The 14,808-nt window shown below is 42.1% G+C and overlaps 1 protein-coding gene across 3 annotated transcripts in view; it reads left to right on the top strand.

Moving 5' to 3' along the window:
• LOC116319962 (histone deacetylase 4-like) overlaps positions 1 to 14,808 on the top strand; it is a 117,991-nt gene that overhangs the window by 50,693 nt on the left and 52,490 nt on the right. The window contains exon 1 of one of the 3 annotated variants that reach the window (XM_039600045.1): positions 12,257 to 12,496. The exons of the other annotated variants lie outside the window; for them this stretch is intronic. Within the exon in view, the coding sequence (XP_039455979.1) occupies positions 12,493 to 12,496 (4 nt within the window). The 5' untranslated portion in view covers positions 12,257 to 12,492. Of the gene's footprint in view, positions 1 to 12,256; positions 12,497 to 14,808 lie in introns of those variants that run through there. 3 annotated transcript variants of the gene reach the window in all.

Below are 14,808 nucleotides of genomic sequence, written 5' to 3'. Positions count from 1 at the left end.
GCTTCTAAGAAAAAATGTGGTTTTCCTGATTGGTTGGCAAGTGGTTGCAAAGAGAATGCTGCACCAAAAAACTCCGATTGCCTCGGACGCCTGCACTTCCTACAGAAGACGGAAGGCGCCCACGCACTCGCAAACCGAGTTGCAGTAAAACTGAAAAAGGCGTGACACATACTGGAAAGTGAGCACTTTAAAACTTTTTAAACAAAGAATGTGCCTTACCTTTCCAAAGGTGAAACTTCGGAAGGTGGAAGATTTCCATTTCTAGTTTGGACCACAGTCTCCTGTTTTACAACTGTTTAGACAAGTTGGTACCTTCCATGCAAACTATAGCAAATGGCAAATGCTCATTTCTTTCCTCTTGCGTTGTTTGTAAGAAGGTGGTCTCCAACTGGTCTCTACTTTATCTCAGACTGGCGCCTGAGATAAATTTACTTGAAGCATAAATTACAGCGTGCATTACACTTTAAATGCTGAGAAGTTATAGACAAAATGTCCACAATGTATTTAGAGTGAAACAAAATATTATATTAATTTCTCTTGTGATGCAATTTCAGTTATATTACACCAATTCCCTGTGAGAAAGCGTTTGGCGATGGTAGGAAGGAAGATCTGTTGTCTAACAGGAAGGGATCTGGCAGAACCAGCATCAGGGAGGGGGATCCATCTGCTGGGCCGGTTGGTGGGTGAGATGAAAGAGGAGGCAGAAAAAGAGGCAGCACAGAGAGGACACGGTGCCTCTTTTGACTATTTTTATTCAAATATACAGGTACTCTTAGCAGATTCCATTGATAATTTGACTTGCAGGAGTCACTACTTCATGGCTGTTCATTGAGGTGCTTATCAAGTCAATGAGGTTAACGTGAAGGGAAGTAGCTGTAAAAAGGATAAACTTAATAAAAAGAAAATCAGAGATCTGATTAACTGAACTGGCACAAAGTTGATGTTGAATAGTGATGATAGTACGCACACTAACAACAAAGGGCAGTGAAAAAATTACAGAATTCCTGCTTTTTTTTTTTTTGCACTTTTATAGGTTGTTGTTTTTTTTTCACTAAGGTATTTGATGTATCGTAGATAATTTTCTTGCAGAGCATTGAGTATTGCAAAACTGCTGTCATGATACCATCGTTGTGGGCAGCACACAGGAATAGAGTTTCATCACAGGTCGTAGCCACCCATAGTGTGTATACCACAAAGGATCCGCCATAGATGGAAGATTAACCGGTTCTCTTCAAAGTTAGTACACTTGTATTTTCCACAGTTAACTCGCTGGACTGAGATGCTGAATAAATTCACTTGAAAATGTGGAGATTGTTCCAACCCTAAGAATAACTAAATGTTTAAATGCCTGCCAAAAAAGGACAACAGCATTTTATTGGAATAGGTACAGTACAATGGTCTATTAACACATTCATACGATGTGTTAGAATTAATTAAGTGGGTGCCAAGAGCAACAGTAACACTTCCTCTGTGTGTGTGTGTGTTTATTTGATGCTGCAAAGTCCATTTCAACACAGACCTTAATGAGATGCTAACAGCATCAGTGAGTGGTGCTGACCTTAAAGCCACAAGTCTGTGACTGTGCATTTTCTTTCTTTTTAAAGTTTTAGATCAAAATTTGAGTGGGTGTCAATCAGGCGACATGATGAATGCTAGTGAAATTTAAAAATGAGGGAGATAATGAGGAAGACTCTGATGGAAACAGATTTGGGTGCATATTAATCAGGATGACTAAATTGCACCCAGGAGGAGGTACTGTAAGAGGAACACAAGTCTGCACCTTTCAGAGTCACTTCCACACTTTGGATGTGAATGTAGGTTTGAGCAGCTGCTTCTATCAGTAAATGCACATGTGACATTAGACGAGGATGTGAAAATTACAGGCTAAACAAACATATATTAAATGAGTGTTTGTGTGTGTGTGTGTGTGTTTGCATTTGTGTTTGTTTGTGTGCTTAGTTTGGCTTATCTATCCATCCATCCCATCATATAGGCTAAACTGGGCTTTTTTTTTCCCCCCTCGGTGAGCCAAAACAGCTTTCTCCCACTCTGCACAAATTAGCAGCAGCCCACGCTCCACTCACACATAACTGTCAGAGCACAGACGCTGCAGGGAGCGAGGAGGAGGGAGGGGAAGGTGAGAGAAGTGATGAGGAAGGAGGAGGAGAGAGGAAGACAAATTGAGAGAAGAGGATGGAAAATAGAAGAGTAAAGTGGGAGCAGAAGTGACAGATTATGTAGACCAGAAATGCTTTTGTAGCTCACAGAAGGACTTCGTTATGGCTCCTTTCATCATTGCCTGCCTGGCATGCACCGTCGTAATCGGCAAGAAATTTGACAGCAGTATTTCTTTTTTTCCTTCTCAGTTTTTTAGTCTTAAGGCTTTGTGCAGTGTCCATTTTCCGTCTGCACAGTGCTGATATTAGGGCTGAGCTGAATGAAAGACTTTGAGCAAGCTTGCTGAGAATGAGGAGCTGTTCACACAGGAAGTGGCAGACCTGTTGGTCAGCTGCTGTTGTCTGGCTGAACTGCTTATCTTATCGTATCTTTATTTAGAGTTGTCAATAATCTATGAGCACTTAAGAACCTGAGAGCGGGTTAGTGGGAGGAGAAGAATAAATGCAATGAAAGGAGATGGTAAGAGGCAGGAGAACCACAATTTGAGTAGAAGAGAGCCTGGATAAGTAGAAAAAGAGGAATGAGGAAAGGCACATTATGCAAATACCAGCAGCCTCATTACCATTTCAAAACTCTGGAAAGGAAATCAGAAAAAATGTGCAGAGAAACATTTTTGGACTACACCAAATTCTTTCACCCTCTGCATCTGCATTTCTCTGCACATGCACAGGATGCTCATTGGCATAATGTATTTCCTAGAATTAACCGCTGACAGCTAAATCGCTAACCTCAACCTTAACCCCGCAGAAATGTTCTCCCTTCAGTGATGCTGAACTACAATAATTTAGTGCAAATTTGGAAATAACAGAAGAGCATGAACAGAAGAGAGTGGAAACGCAGGCGAAAGGGGGAAAGGGTTGGTGGTGAAAAGCCAGAGATGGAGAGCGAGGTGTGTTCCAGAGGACACCACTTGTGTAGGTCACCATGACCAGACACTTGTCTGCCAGCCAGACCCCTGCTGCCTCCCTCCCTACTCACTGGAACAGAGTTTCGTGTATCTGCGCATGAGTGCATGCTTGACCTTAATCCTGACATTGTTGTTTTGTGTGTTGGTGTTAGCTCTTACTCTGTTAACGTAAAGGGACATGCTTTACGTCACAACGGGTCAGATTTGCTTGTGGTACAGCCTCATTTCTTTCTCTCATTCTGCTCGTTAACTTCTCATTTCTCTTTCGTACGACATCCTGTCATCACATCCTTTCGTGTTTTTGCTTTTGCTTTTGATGCCGCAGAATTCATTAGGAAGACAAACTTCCCCTCAGGAAAACTTGAAGTATCGCCACACATTATCATCACATTACCTTTTTTTTTTTTTTTTTTTTAATCACAATCAGTGTAAGAACTAAAATATACAATTTCAAGACTGAGTCACCCATTTAAACTGAGGACATAGCTCACAGATAAATAAATGGAAAATTATAACCTTGTGAAATTTTAGTCCTACATCCCATCAGTGTCACTTAAAATCCCACCTTTTCCTAATTCCTAACCGAAGGCCACCTGTTTAATACGTACATGCTCACCAGGGAACCCACAAGGCTGTCGGGTCCTGGTTCCAGCCCCCCATATGGGCCCCCAGAGCCACCTACCAACCCCCTCCCCATCCTTGTCACTCCCTGACCTGGCATGGATTCCCCTGCTTGGTGCCAGGTTGGTGTAGGCAGGAGCTGGTGGGCAGCTGCTACTTTTCTGCTTAACCACCATCACACACACAGAAATCCACACACACACACACACACACACACACACACACACACACACACACACACACACACACACTAACAAAGACGATGCTCAGGAGATTTTTCCAAGAGGTTCTCTGAAACATCAGATGAGCTAAGATATAATCCTCTGCCCTTTGCTTCGTCACTACTTATTTTTCCCAAGCGGCACAGAATAATTTAACTATTTTTAATATTCCTTAGAGGATGATATAAAGTCCATACAGCCGTGAGTTTAAGGCAAAATCCTAAAACAAACCTAAAGCTGTCAGAGAGCATGAGGTGAAATCAAATCTGATCCTGAGCGAAAGATAGGCGTTACAAAGGGAATACAAGGCAGTGTATTAGAGCCTGATTATATTTACAGACATAGCCTGAGGTTGTGGCCTTCATGTCAACCCCCTTAAAGAGACACACACAGATACACACACTCTTCACATTTGGGCATAAAAAAGTATGGCGGAGTGCTTCGAGCCAGACTTGTTTTCGTCTTCCAGCAGAACAGGCATTGCCTTAACCTACTTTGTCTGCATCAGTGCCATTATCCTGACAGCCTCGGCAGGTTCTGCGTGAGACTTTGTGTGGATGTCATATAGGGAGAAAGATTTTACCATGTTACCAGGTTATAAATATTGAATTTGGCCCTGTTATGGCTGACTGTCATGGCTTTCAAAGACCTACCAGACGTCTCAAGAGTGAGGCTGTGTTAGTCAATGTTTATGTATGAATACATTAAAAAAAACCCAAAAAAACCCAACCTTCATTTTTGATGTGAGATAGTAACATTTTGGGGCACAGTGGGAATTGGTGAAGAGGAGAGACGTGGGGATTTGAAGTGCCAGGGAAGGTGTGGTTGTATAGTATTACAGGACAGCAAAATGGAAACGGTTTTTAATGTTTTCTATTTTTGCATTCTAATCACGTGGGAACTAACCCTGATCGTAACAACAACCACTGATCGTAACACGTTTTAAAAATTGTTTTTATTTCCTCATGTGTTTGTTCACGTCACAGAGTTGAGGGGAAATTCCACAGGAACAGTTGGAGGTAGAGCTGCAAGTTTTAAAAATTTTAAAACAGTCCAGTGAAATCATCACGCGTCAGCTATGTAAACCACGACCCGTCTGCACCGGGCTTGACTTTCTGTTTCGGCAGAGCAAAGTTGTATAAATTCTGCAGTGTTTGGTGTCTCCTGCGATTATGATGCTTTGGGTCACATCTTTGCTCAGAGTTCACCATGGTTCAACTCTGTGGGAAAGTTCAGCCTGGATGAACTTCCCCTGAGGAAGGTGGAGTTTTTTAGGTTGTTCTATTGATTTGCTTTCAGTAGAAAAAGTAAAAATATGTGCATTGTGACTTCATGCAGATGGAGGAAGTGTTATTGCTGCTGTGGGGGCTCTTGAATGGCTGTGAGTATAGACTGCATATGAAACACAGCCACCTTAAAGTTGTCTTTTTGAAGATACTTGCTGAGCATTTCCACCTTTGCTCTCTTGGATTATAATAAAAAATAGCTTAACCTGTGCACTTTATGTAAGAGAGAGATTTCACTGCTCATTAGGTGATCTGGCCTTCAATGGTCTGAAACATTGTTTGTGTGATAGGCAGCCATTGTTGTGTTGCAGCTAAGCAATAAGATGGCCTTTCGCCATCAATAAATAGGTTGTTTTGACTGTTTTTCTGCAGCTATAAAAAGCTCAAGAGTGGGATAGACGTAGTGCATACAATAATGAGACTTTTTCAAAATGATTTTGCCTGTTTGCTCTCAGCGGGCAATGGAAAAATAACAATGCATTGTTTGTGATTAAACTTGGAGTGGTCAGAGATATAAAAGTCCCTGAACACAAAGAAAACCATGCTTATATAGGGAGTTGGTACCACCGCCTTGAACACAACTTGAATGCAGACTACAGATTGTGCCATAACCATCAAGCTCTGCAGACTTTCTTTGTCTTGCATTGATTCTGTTAATCTGCAGCTGTGGTTTCCCTCGCTCTTTCCCTCTGCCTGTTTAAGATAGACTCGATCAGTAACGTATTAGCATGTGCACGCTAGAATGTGATATAATCAGCAGGCAGTACTGCAAATACTCTTTTTTTTTTTTCTCATCAAGTTCTCATCAATTACCACGTCAGAGTCTCCAGTTCCTTTAAAGCCATTTGTAAAAGTAGTGTTTGTCTGTTTATATGCAAATGGATGTGTTTCACATTTGACTCCAACCATGCATTGCCCTTTCACTTCCTGTCAAACTCACTTATTAATGCAGAGGTGTGTTTTGTAAAGGCTTTTAAAAGCCTTAGTAGAAATATATGGAAGAGTCTTCTGGAAGCTATTATGGATGACCACTCCAGGGCTCAGACCTTTGCTTTCTGCTCGCAAAGAATTTGTTACCATTTGTCCAGGACACCATCACAACCAAAGGTTAGCTTTCCCTGGTCCCGGAAAAGGAGTTCATTATAAGTAAGCCCACAGGCTAATGGCTACCGCATGGCTGTCAGTGATAGACTGTACTTTACCGCAGACTCATTTAAGAGAAGAAATAGACAATGGTTTTCTGCTTGCACCAATTTTCTAAGTAGAGTAGAAGATGGTGCCGAGCAAGACGAGAGGTGGGCGTTTTGTAGAACTGAAAAAAGTGAATATCAAGAATAGACTGTCTAATCTGTGTATCTCTTTATCAGATATCTCTAATCTTCTATACTTACAGTTACTGTAATAGTTTTTACTCTGATTATTTTCTAAGTATAAATAGGTATTTGAAATTAAAAAAAAAAAAAACGTTTTAAAGTGCAACAAGACCTTAATATAGCCCCACAAGATGATATTTGTTATCATAGTGTTCATCCTCCATTTACATCTGTGGTCATCTTTATGTTTGTTTGTCTGTGGGGTTTATTCTTCTTCATTGTCGACGATGCCGTAGTAAACAACTTGCTGCAGTCTGCACTGCTCATGAAGAGTCTGAGATTTGAGCTGTTGGTGTTCTTGTGACCCATGTGATTGTAGGAGCACAGGGAGCAGTGTGGTGGGCTGACATCTTTCATAAGTTCAGTTTAGCATCACTGAAAGCTAATGGGTCTCTGTCTGCTGTGAGCTCGGCGAAGGCATTACAATTGAGATGGAGCGAGACGGTATAAAATATGAATGAACGGAGTTCCTCGCTGCAGCTGGCAGCTCGAAGCCTCTCTTTCTGTTATCTTTGCTGCTTTTTTAAGGTGTCTTAAAGCCTTGATGTTTTCAGTTCTTCAGAACTGCCAGAATTTATATTTAACACACACTGTGCGTATTTCTGTGGAGCTTTACCACACACACACACACACACACACACACACACACACACACACACACACACACACACACACACACACACACACACACACACACACACACACACACACACACTCTTATCCAGCCTGTACAGTGTGCATCATTTGGCCCGAGCTTTTTCCAAAAACAATGCTTTCAGCTTTAAGCAGTGAAAAGCTGAGATTCATCATTATCGTTCTTCTGGATACAAACCAAGTAGAAATATCTTTGAATGTAATGATTTTATTTTTGAATAATCCCCTTTCATTGCACTTTCAGCTCTTCTCAGAGTGTCTTTTACGATATGACTGGATAATTTTATCTCTTTAGGCCTCCCACTCATATAAATTATTTAGCTTTATAAGGTTTGTGTTAGCGGCCTACCACAGCTAGAAGTGTTTAAGTTACATCTCTGCTGGATTACAAATCATTTCACTGTATATATGTCATCATAGTGGATCTTACAACCATACTTATAAACAGCAAGACAGCAGCTCAAGATGTTTTAGAAAACTGATGCTGCTTCCCTGCGATTTGTTCAGTCAGCGTATGTGTGTATATTTATGTGTATTTGTGTGTTTGTGTATGCAAAGAAAGGCAGCATCACACAGGTTTATAGCGATGGTATTGATTTCTGTCACTTTTGCTTTTATGTGTATCCACAAGCTGTTCAATAGACAGTAAAAAGAAGTTGATATCAATCGCTGTAAACATTTTTAAACCTCAATCACTTCAGACAACATTCAGTTCACTCCAGTATATCAACAAAATATATATACACACTATATTTTGCCACCTTGTAAATTCTGCTGCCTCAGTCGCCATCCTAGTGGCCCTTTTGATATCTAGTACAGAGGGACTGGCTTACAACCCATCTGCATCCCCCTTCAATTCACCTGCTTCTTCCCCCATTTTACTTTGCAGGCTTCTTTTAGCCAAGTGCACTTTGTCCTTTAGTTTATATATAGTTTATCTGGGTCCTCTTAGAGACCAGAGAATAATCTGACTGGGGGGTTTGGGATCAGACTGGGTGTTACCCTGTTGTAGCAGGTGCAAACCTAAGATGCCCCCTTTGTTGACTTTCATCGCGTTAACTAAATCTGTGTTGATATTATTTTGAAATACTTTTAGTTATTATATATTATTGTATTGTTATTATAAGTTTCAGATTTAGTGCCTCAATTTTGAGATTTTCCCAGTGTGCCATTAAATGGGAACGCTAAAAGGGAGAGAAGGGATAGGTAAAGGGGGATTACAGAGAGGGTATGTGTGTGTATTATAAATAACTCAAATCAATAATAAACAACATAGTATTTTGAGTTGGGTCTGAGTTCTCTGGGAGATGGATGAAAAAGCAACCCCATCACTATGAAGAGGAGGGAAGACGAGAGCATACCAAGGTACAAAAATAAGACTTGGTGTCTTTTCTTCTTCCTGAGCTTTAATAGGTTTATTTGTGTGTGTGTGTGTGTGTGTGTGTGTGTGTGTGTGTGTGTGTGTGTGTGTGTGTGTGTGTGTGTGCATGCGTGCGTGCGTGCAGCTCTCGTGTGTACATTATGAGTCGGACACCATCCATTACTTATTCATCAGTTCTGTCTGCTTGCTTGCCACACTGTGTATTTCAGCATGCCTTGCGATCATTATGCCACATGCATTATTTAAGACACATGTGCACACTGACTATGATGCAGATAGTTATTTATCTGTGAATCACTCACTTATTGCCTCGTCTGGTTCTCTCCAAAGCTTCTAAATAACTGCAAAAACCCTGTTTCACAGGAATTCATTGCCTGACTTGTATGAAGGTTCTGGGGTTTGACGAATACAAGTTGGTTTTACTTGATGAGCACTCGTCATATCCAGCAGTCCCAAGGATGCGGTTTGGTAGAAGCAACACTTACTGTAGCTGTGTGCAAACCTGTTGTGTATTTGACCTGATTGTTGCTGCTTGGCTATCATCAGACATCAGTGATTTTGGCAGCGAGTCTTACATGGAAGTCCCGTAGTGTAGTTGTTATTACATTTGCCTAATATGCAAAAAAGCTGCAGTTTGAGGGGAGGAGGCACACACGCTCAGGAGGGCCACTGCAGGAAGGGCAGCTGACGTAAGAAATTTTCAAATAAAATATGTGGATCCGTCTGCTGTGGTGATCCCTTGTGAATAAGGAAGCAGACAAAAGTCCCAGTAAGACACATATTAACAACAGGAAACAACATCTGCTGTGGCACCATAACACGGTTTGAACAACTCCGTGCGAAGCAGGAGAAGTACTGTTTGTGTTGAAACTCTTTGTTAAGAGCTGTATATGGCACTGCAGCATGTTCATTTAATTCAAGACTTTTATTGATTACAAAACAAATTTGCTTTAATTGCTTCTTTCTTATGTTGTCTGTCCAAACAAGCCTAATAATGCAGGAGCGGTCTGAAAACAAGTCTTCCTCTTTGTATGCGGTGTTGACCAACAAACACCGCCAAAGCTGACTACACGCACCCCGCTGTTCATTTTCGTTTGTTAAGTTGTCAGATCGTTGCCGCTGCTCTTTGACCGTCGTCTTTCCCTCCCGGCTTTTCTCTGCACGCTGATTTCACCGCGGCGTGTCAGTGGCCTCTGCGAGGGAGATTCTCCTTGTTCTAAAAATGGTGTTTGTGTGCGTGCGTGTATGCCATTGCGGTTTGGGATCAGTAGCGTTAGCTGTTATCAGTGTCATGGCTGCATGATGCTTAGCTAAGCCTTTGACGTCAACACTATACAACAAGCTGATAAGGCAGGCCTTTATCGCAGCCAGGTGTGTAGGTGTGTTGTCTGATCAAACAAAACTTGGCTTCCTGGATTCTACACTGAACTTCAAAAATAGCTTCTGCAAACACACACACACACACACACACACACACACACACACACACACACACACACACACACACACACACACACACACACAGAGGAACAGACCATGCTACACGCGCATACATGCACACCTGTATGTACAAGCACATTCATGGGAACATATGCAAAAATAGGACAGTATGCTGCATGCTGGTATCCCATGTGCTTCGATGATCTCTTTAGTTTCAAACCTATCAATGTAATTCCTTTTTTCCCCCACTTGTACTCTGTCTGTTCATTTTTATCTTTTCTCTTATTTTCGCCCACTTTTTCTTTTCTTTTTTTTATCCTTGTCAGCTCGGGCATTGCCATATTCCATATGCACTAATGTGAATAATAATAGAAATGAATAAATAGATAAATAAAAGAAAAGAAGAAGAAAAAAAAGAGTTTATAGAGCTCGTCTTGGAAAAGCAAGATCATGATGATTGCAAAAGCTGCCAGGCAAGACGGGCTTTAAAAAAACGTAATTCCTTGTTATTTTTTGATTTTTTTCAGACATAAAAACTGCAAAGGACATCTCTGACCTTGGATGTGTATGTTGCAAGCACTGGACATATCTCAGTTGGACTGGGCAGTCCTAACCCTTCACTATTGTTTAACTCCATATGCAGTGGATCAGAAAACAATCTGTTTCCCATCAGAATCAAAATGAAGACAATTGTTTTCAGCTTCCTTGCAAATGGGGTTACTCATAAAAGTGAAAAACTTTGAACGTTATCCACAGTGGCAGTATATCACTCATGTTTTTCTAAATGCAGTCCCACGAATTTCAACTGGGAAAAAACAAAAAACAAAAAAAACACTGGGGTGAGAGCTGAAGAAAGCCGACGCCAGCACAACATCATAAAGTTGGCCCAAAGTTGCACCACATACCTGTTTATATGGGAGGGGCCGTCTCAAGAAATCGACCCGTGACTCAGCCCACAGATTCTGTCCGCCATGATTCCACTCTGCAGCGCTTGGTCAAGTTTGATTTTCGGACTTATCAAAACTTGTATTTATTTAAAGAAATTAAAGTGTAACTGGCTCCACCCGGGCTCTGAACTGGTACCCCGCTGGTGAAAGGCAGGTATCTGATTTCAGTTCACAACTGGCACCCTGCCTTTACTCCAGTGTAATTCAAGGGGAATTGGAAAGCAGACTGTTAGAGCGCACAGGACGACTGACCTACATGTGACAAACAGTCAGGTCCTTCCTGCCTGTTTCTTTTAACACATATCGACTGAACCTCCATTGAAAGAACCAAAAGGCACGTCAGGTGTTGCCCCCAGAGGAGCACTTGTCTTAAGTGGACTGATTCCACTCAGTAGGCGAGTCCTTCAGCCGTCCCCTAAATGCTCTTCGTTATCATTCAATCTCAAACTCATCACTAATCTACAAATAAGGTTTCAGGCCTGTGATTCAGCATCTCTCGTGTTTATTAGTCATGCATTCTTGGTAAGATTTACTTATTTAACTGCTTCAGTGGAACTCCATAAACAGATCAACTTCTTTCTTTCCATCTTGTGTAATATATCAATTATTTGCATATTTAGGTGGTGATGATTCACTGGAATAAAACGTAATTTTTAAAAAAAAAAAAAAAACAGAAAGAGTTTACAGAACAAAGTTACTAACATCATAAAGTTTCTGGGGTATCAGTCTCCACCAGTAAACAGCTTGTTTTGTTTCTATGTGCGTGTTTGTAGTGAACAGAGACCGATGTCTGTGACGTATGTGTGTCTTCAGTGGTTGTAATGTATTGCTATTGTCAAACCAGCGTCACAGAAAGCGACTGTCTAGGCTGTAAGGTTCCTTGTGTGTAGGAGGATTTTACATAAAGTGTGTGTGTGTGTGTGTGTGTGTGTGTGTGTCTGTTAATAAATGTGTACGCGTGGGTAAGTACAACTTGGCTCTGTTTAGTCCAAAAATGCAGATTTAGTGCACGAAAGCATAGGTGGTGTAGGGAAATAGGAATGTAGACAGAGTGTTTGCCGGTGTGTTAGAAGAGGGAGAGTGACTGTAATAAAATGCTCAACATGCCCGAGACTGCCCCCTGATGTCACTGAGAGCCGAGGGAGAGAGAGTGGGAGAGAGAGTGAGTGGGAGGGGACCGGAGGAGCGGAGGGAGGGAGGGAGAGAGAGTGGCAGCTGGAGGGCAGAGCAAAACACGTCAGTGAGAGGAGCAGAGAGAGGCGACAGAGTGAGAGACGGACTGTGTGAAAGACCGAGAGGGAGAAAGATTTGTTGTTAGGACCTAACCCGGGCCGGTCTGCTGTGTCTCTGTGCTGCAGTGGACTTTACCGCCGTCTCTTCTCACTCGCACTTTTGGCTACAAACGCACACTTTCTGTCTCTCTCTCGCTCAGATACTGTACGGTACTCTCAAACCTGCAAGAACAGCGCAGCACGGCATAACTGATGGGTAAGAGCTATTCCTGTTATGCAGAGAATTACTGTTCAAACCGCATGTAGTGAAGTGCTTTATGTTATCCTCGTGTAGTTGTGTTCGGCCGGCTTGTAGGTTTGTTGTGGTTTTCCTTTGTGTAAAGGATGTGTTGTTGGAGTCTTCTTTCACAGAGTTTCTTCAGTGCAGAGTGTGCTGATTGTACATTATGTGATCAACAGGCGTGCATTTGTTTATGCAGACTCTTGTTTTGCCTGTGGATGTATTGCTGTGTTACGTATATATGTTCACTTAGGGAGTGTGTGCATGTTCATTTGCTGTGTGTGGGTGTGCGACTTTGAGTAGTGGCAGTGTTTATTGAATGGCACTGATGTATGGAGGCTCGCTCAGCGCAGCCTTTAACTGAATGGAGCAGATGGCAGTGGCTGCGTCTGTCCTTCCGCACACTCTATTGTGCACATAAGTGTGCATTTGCGTGCGTGTGTGGAGCAAAATGCATGGAAGTTTGTGTGTAAGCTCACTGGGACTACTGCTGGACATATAAACACAAAGGACTGAATGTTAGATTGCATCCCGTATCACCATTTGACTCTGCTGCTGTCTGCCTTGGATCACATGTGGGGTCTTTGCTTTACACCTTTATCTCAGTTTACTCCAGCTTTGACATTTAAAATCACAGTGCTGTGACACAGCTAGATAAGCTCTTTGAAAAGTGCCAGTAAACACTTTTTGTATCTCTTTATCTCCTAACGAGAACACTTCAGTACTAAATATTTATTTAAATGACAAATGCATTTGCCGTTTTGGATTTTTTTGAAGTTAATCTGGGGAAATATTGCCAGAGAAAGGAGGAAGCAGAAAAAACCCACAGGTTTTTGGCGGCCATGATACCACGCTACTGGGACATGCAGCGAGGCATACATCAACAGTCACACCCACCCACCCCAGACTTGACAGTAAAGCACTGAGCTAAATGCACATGCAGATCGTTTGTTGAATTGCTTGCCTACCATCATTGGTTCACCCTCCACCTCAAGCCCCACCCCTTCTCCGCTGTCCGACCAACCACTGGCCACAGTCCCAGCAGTCACCATGGTGTTTGCCTCCCTCCTCTGTGAGCACCTGAGTCTGCTGGGCTCGCAGCGGGCTGACATTATGTCAGTGATTGCTGTTCATTCTAAATTTGTGAGGCTTGTGTTGACATTTGCTCATTCTGTTGGAACTGTGAATGAGTTTGCACTCTTAGTTTCTCATAAGCTGTGAGTAAACATACATGGGGTTTTCTGAGTGCACAGGAGCCCAGTGGGGCGAGGAACTCCTCTGGGAGTCCTCGTCTATAAATAACTCTGTGTGATCCATAATCTTAGCCTGATCGGGGGGGTGATGATGAGCGGAAGGAGGGAGGGGTAGAGTCATTGAGGGACACAGTGATGAATGAGGAGATAAGGGAGAGAGAGAGAAGAGGAGGCAGAGCCTGGCATTTCAAGAGTTTTGTTTATGTTGGGTTTCGTTGCTTTCAGTCAGGCTGTGCCTGTAGTCAAGAACTCTCTCGATCCTGAACGATTTCTACAAAGTAAACACAATTTCCTGTCTTGAGATCGACCAGAGTTTATCTCACGTTTGTCTTTTATAGTTTTAAAGAGACGTCCTGGGGCTTAAGGACATTTAGAGCCAACTTCATTTGTGAATTAATTGAAAAAAATACTTTATAATACTTTTATTATAATTTGGAGTGTTTTGTGCAACAAGGATGCAAGAACTGGAGAAGTAGTCTCCACACGTGCACATATACTCGAGATAGAAATCAGTGCGTAACAATAGCGCTAGTATTTTTATTCGTTTATTTCAGGAAGCATCTGTTAGCATTCATTCTGAATTGCTCATCCAGATCTGCAGTGAGAATCTTTGCATTATCACATCCGTTGTTGTCGGGGTGAGTCAGCTATTATGAAAGCACCTCTCCTCCCCGTAAGCCAATGCCATATTCACAGAGTGCGATCAGTGTAAGCTGGGCTAATTACTTCACAGGTGGCTTCTCCCCTATCGGGTGGTGTATGTCGCCCTGTTTGTCTGCCGCCATTGACAAGGCTTTGTTTACTATAAACATGCCTCTGAGGTTTGTTATTAGGAGAGCTGCTGGTGTTTTTGTCACGGTGCAACTGTAACAGTACTGCGATCCTTGAGAGCCGTGTCAGCTTGACTGTGAACTGTTAGTGACGCAAATATGTTTCCTTGGAGCTCCAAACTTTTGACAGCCCTCTTTTTAATGATCCAAAGCATATTTGTGTCTGGATAATTAAAGAAAATAGTTTCAGCCCCTAAAGACACAC

This window comes from Oreochromis aureus, linkage group 16 (assembly GCF_013358895.1).
Source record: "Oreochromis aureus strain Israel breed Guangdong linkage group 16, ZZ_aureus, whole genome shotgun sequence".
NCBI lineage: Eukaryota > Metazoa > Chordata > Actinopteri > Cichliformes > Cichlidae > Oreochromis > Oreochromis aureus.
The sequence above is the reverse complement of the archived record's forward strand: the minus strand, read 5'-3'. Positions and strand labels throughout refer to the sequence as shown.